Genomic DNA, 4971 nt, shown 5'->3' with positions numbered 1-4971 from the left:
AAATTGTGTAAATTTTTACCCATGTAAGAAAAATAAAACTACAACTCAAGTTGTGAACCTGTTAATAATAAAAAAAAATTGAGGTTATGTGGAAGTCACCCACAAAAGACCCCGTCACTTTTGATGCTGCACATGTAAACGAATCTTTTCAAGGAGGTTGGAAGCTTTGAAATCTGATCGTCTGGAAAGTGAAGCCTTTTTTTAAAAAAAAAATCTGATTTATACAGGGTGTATAAAAAAAGAGCCACTAGAATATTTTCAGATTTTTCAGAACGATTTTTTGAGTTTCAAAAATTACTTGGAAACTTGTCTCCTTTTATCAAGGGCATCTCTTGATGCCCAGCAAATTTGATTTAAGCATACATATTTCTATCTATTTAGATACTACAATTTCAGTTTTTTATGTACAAAATTGTGCATTCATGCTTTTATTGTTCAGCAAATAATACACATCAATTAACATAAATGGAACTTTCATGTATACTATTCCTTGGTGGTAAAAATATTTGAGGATATTAACCATGTACCTGGCACTGGCTTAATATTATTTTTTTCTGTTCTCTCCAAATTCAAATAGGTAATGGTAGGAATTCAATATTACTCATTTTGACAGCATTAAGAAGAAAGAGCCATCCAAAATTATGAATGTGATGCCATGTCAAAGTTTATTCAGGTCATGGTGATAGCACCACAAAACAGCCACCTGCATGTGATGTAGACCATGCCCATCTACTGTGTTCTGTAATGACCTTGAGAAAGCTACTGGCCTTTAGTAACATTTGACAGACTAGCTAATTCTCATCTTTTCAATTTGCATTCCTACTTGGTCAATTGACTTAGATAAAAGTAGTAGCAATTGCTAGTAACTTTGTATAATCAGCCCCTTTTGACAGTGTTTTTTCTTTGAGAATTGTACGCAGCATTGATGGTATTGGGACATGTATTCTTGTGCCCAAGGGGGTTCCACTGTCATCTATCAGAACAACATTGTTGGTATCTGTCTTTGGTATGTGGGGTTTTTGATGCTTCTTCACACCAACTATAATACCTGAAAATAAATAACAATAAAATACTCAATTGTTGAAGGATGACATTGATAGATTTGATTAAAATTTTAATTCTGGCTAATACTTTGTAGAAAGTTTTACACTTTGTATTACACACTTTACAAAAAGTATGATTAGGAATAGGACTTAAATTGTTAACCTCCTCTTTAAATAAAACAGATTTAAAAAAAAAGTATGACTAATATGACCAATATTACAGGAGATGAACAACCATAACCCTAAATTTTGTGTGAAACCAAAAAATTAAAATTTGTGTGAAACCAAAATTTTGAAAGTTCATGGCTCTCTCCACTACTCACCTTTCTTTTTTTCACCTTTGATTGCCACAAGCACCTTATCACCAATAGTTCCAATATGGGTCTGATTGTAAATCGCAATGACTCTAGGAGGTTTGCCTTCTGCCATTGCCTGTCTTCCGATTTCACAGTTGTCCACAACCCTCAATCTTGTCAGCAATTTGATATGGTGCAAACAAGGTGTTGTGTGATACAAATCAGAGCAGAGTTTTAATGCACTTGGTGTTCTTGACAGAAGGGATTTGACATTTTTAGTGATTAACATTGTTACCTGAAAATTTCTCAGAACTATGTTCAAAAGGAACAAGTGGTATATAATATAATATAAAGGGAGGGAAGGTAAAGTCGGTACCGTGACGACCTCAAAGGTTCTCGTCGGAAGGTTTAGTTTAGAAAAGGAGTGTTTAAATGGTCTTCTTTGGTCAGCCTTTACCTACGCCACCCAGGTCCAAAAAGTTAGTCATTCAAAAAGAAAACGTCTGACGAAAAAAAACGAGGGTTCAAAAGAGCAGAGTTAATCTTAATTGTGAACACACAAACACGGTTGTGGGATTCTCCACAACTATCCTCCGTCGCGACCCCTCTGTTTCGGACTCCAGTCCTCTTTCGGTGGTTACTAAAAGTCTTTCTTGGAAACCATATTTCGAACGGGGTCCACCCTCTAGCTTTGGGTACTCCACACTCCTCTTCTCTCGGATTCGCATACGAGCCGTATAGTCAAAAATTGTAAGTAAGTTAACTAGATAATAGGGACGAAAAATTAGATGTCTAAAGGACCGAAGTTCTCTTCACGCTAGACCAAGGGTTGCTCTAGTACTATACGACAACACAACTCAAACCTTTTACTTTACAGTTAGACGACGACGCGTTTGCAACGCAGAAGGTACCGAAGTTTTAGTGAGGGTAGTACGATACTTCTTAGAGTAAAAAACGCATCTTCATTTTGAGAGTCAGGTGGAACAACTACATTCTTTATAAAGTTGGGATGTAAAACTCAACATTGTTAAACTCTGTTTCAAAACTGTTATCACCACAATAACTTTTTAGAGACATCACCAAAACACAGGTTTGTCTTTTACACACAGTAACTTTCCTTTAGGACCACAACATACTTGAAATATTTATAATACCTCTCTATTTTCGTACTGATGTATCCTATGTTATACATGCGCTTCTCAAGTATATAAATACATTCTTTCATTAAAAATTATGTTTGAGTACATGTATGGGGTAAATAATGTGATTACTCTTGTGTACTATCATTAAAATGAAAAGGTAAGATTATCTTAGACCTGATTAAACTAATATGGAATCGAGAATGTCGTGAGAGGATAATATTGGAAAGTTTTCCGTAGACTAAAACTATAAACCATGTTTTATTTGTTTGTTTTTGTTACATTACAATTGTGTTTTTGTACAAGTGAAATAAAAAAAGTATGTTGTTATTAAGAAAAGTAGTCAAAATTCAAGTACACGATAGTAACTTGTACGTAACCAGTGAGGTTTTGGAGTCAATAGGGTCTCGGAAAGTCAAACAACCTTATGGATTCGAACAATTGTCAAATAGTCTATTAAATCCATGTTCACCCGCAACATTAAGGATATGGTGTACTAGGATTCTTGCAAGTTTACAATGAGGATTTGATTCTAAGTTGAGAAGTTCCAAACACAAAAGAAAGGACTCACAGGTCCGAACCAACATAGTTATTTAAATAACCCGATTCACATTGTGATTATATTACGATAGATGGTGGAAATATCTTTAACCTTGAGTGACCATTTACATAAATGTAGAAGTACATTACAGACTGTCAAGAGATAGTCAAGTCAATGCAATGACCCAAGAAACCACCTTGTAGTGGAGTATCGTAAGAGACAAATGTTCTCCTAAAATGTATAAGCCTAACTATCCTAAATCTGTCTGTGGACAAGTTGTCTTTAAAGGGTTCCATAACCCGGTCGAGACGTAAGTTTTTATAAACAAACGGAATCAAAGGATGATATCAACCTTAGTGACACCAAACAGGGAAGGGAGTTGTTTCTTCATAGAGTTCGGTGTTCTACCACTTCACAGACTATCAAATGGAGTATCCTAGGTGTTGTAATCGGTTGACTAAACCTGTAAAAGTGGCCGCTCCCCAGTACTCTTACGTGTTGCTTTCTGAACCCTCCAAAATTAGGGTCGTCGATACATCCCTCCTTCGTCCGGTCATTGTACGGTAACTTTAACGCTTTTATAGAAATGGGTTATAAACTTCATACTCCTCCGGTCTCACACATACTTTTTTAGTCCTATTGGTGACTGACACAATCAACAATTAAGTAATCACGTAGCGTCGTATGTACCTTCCAAACTCACAGTAGTAGTCCCATGTACCTTATGGGTCCTACCCTAGAGAACGAAACCAGACCTGTGACTCTCATCAGTAAAATGATAAAGCGGTCTGTCGTACCAAAGAAGTTGACTAACATTCTTAAGAAACCGGAAATGTTGTAGAAGTAAAATAGTTGGTTACACGATGTAGTAACATACATTAAACTATCCAAACTTGTACATTAACAAGAAGATGGGTAAGTTGACCAACCAAACTAAGTTCCACGAGTGTATGGACTGCACGTATACTGGAAGAAAGAGTAGACCAGATTAACCAACAAGGTTATCTTTCTAAGAGACTTTGTGTTATGGTGGGAAATATAAACAAACCTAATTACGACAGTGCGACGAAGTTGGAACCAGGTGTGTCATAAGTGACAATGCCTTTACTACCAAGTGAACATCAAGATTGCATACCTTCACGAGCTAGATAACTAGTATCCAAAACCTGTGAATCAAACCATAACTAGTGAATAAAAGTAATGTTGTTCCAGTTATCAAAGATTGAAACACGAAGATATCTCGGTCGTAAAAGACTTAAAAGTTGGGTTACAAGTAGTTCAAAGGACATCAGCCATAACTCGACTATAGATCCCCAAATGGTTCAAAGCTGTTGTAAGACAACTCAACCGTAGAACGATCCTCCTCGACACATGTTTACGGTTACACTCTCCTCGGACGATAGCGGAGCGATATAAGACTGCAACACATTAACTTTCGTACAACTAAGCACTTCTTCAGAGCGACTTAACATTCACTTTGCTGATATGTGAACAAGAGATTTATAATAACCACTACTTAAATACACACGAGAGGTAGAATAAGTGCGCTCGTGAAACTTATCATTAGATTTTGTTTGAGACACAACAAAAGTTGGTAAGGTTTATGAAGAAGCTCTACCTTTCCGCATTTCGACTTGGAGAATAAGTGTGTTAATTATTTCGTAAATAGTGGTTGAAGGACGTTAAAAAAAAGGGTGTGTGGTCCAGTGTTCTCCTCCTTTTAACACTTTAAACTTTTTAAGGGAGATTTAGATTTCATTTGAATGCCATCGGCTATTAAAGCAACCCGAGCTCTCGTGAAGCAACCCGTAGAAGCGCGGTTGAAAACTTAAAAAATTCTTTAATCTTTTAAGCTAAAACTAAATCTGACTCTCGACTCTCCACAAAAAGTTTTAAAGGTTATAAAAATTAAGAAAGAAGATTAAATTATGTTGACACACCCCCACGGATGC

General features: G+C 36.2%; 1 protein-coding gene across 2 annotated transcripts in view; it reads right to left on the bottom strand.

Annotated features, from left to right (window-relative positions):
• Positions 1–390: 390 nt before the first annotated feature.
• The window catches only part of LOC103522889 (39S ribosomal protein L14, mitochondrial-like), a 20570-nt gene continuing 15989 nt past the window's right edge, over positions 391–4971 (bottom strand). For both annotated transcript variants that reach the window (XM_008487976.2, XM_026832782.1), the window contains exons 2-3: positions 1367–1655; positions 391–1048 (exon numbers count right to left, since the gene is read on the bottom strand). In XM_008487976.2, the coding sequence (XP_008486198.1) occupies positions 837–1048; positions 1367–1628 (474 nt within the window). In that variant the 5' untranslated portion in view covers positions 1629–1655 and the 3' untranslated portion in view covers positions 391–836. The remainder of the gene's footprint in view (positions 1049–1366; positions 1656–4971) is intronic.

This window comes from Diaphorina citri, unplaced genomic scaffold (genome assembly GCF_000475195.1).
Source record: "Diaphorina citri unplaced genomic scaffold, Diaci psyllid genome assembly version 1.1 scaffold12453, whole genome shotgun sequence".
In the NCBI taxonomy this organism is placed as follows: domain Eukaryota; kingdom Metazoa; phylum Arthropoda; class Insecta; order Hemiptera; family Psyllidae; genus Diaphorina; species Diaphorina citri.
Note: the sequence above shows the minus strand (reverse complement) of the source record. Positions and strands in the feature narration are given on the sequence as shown.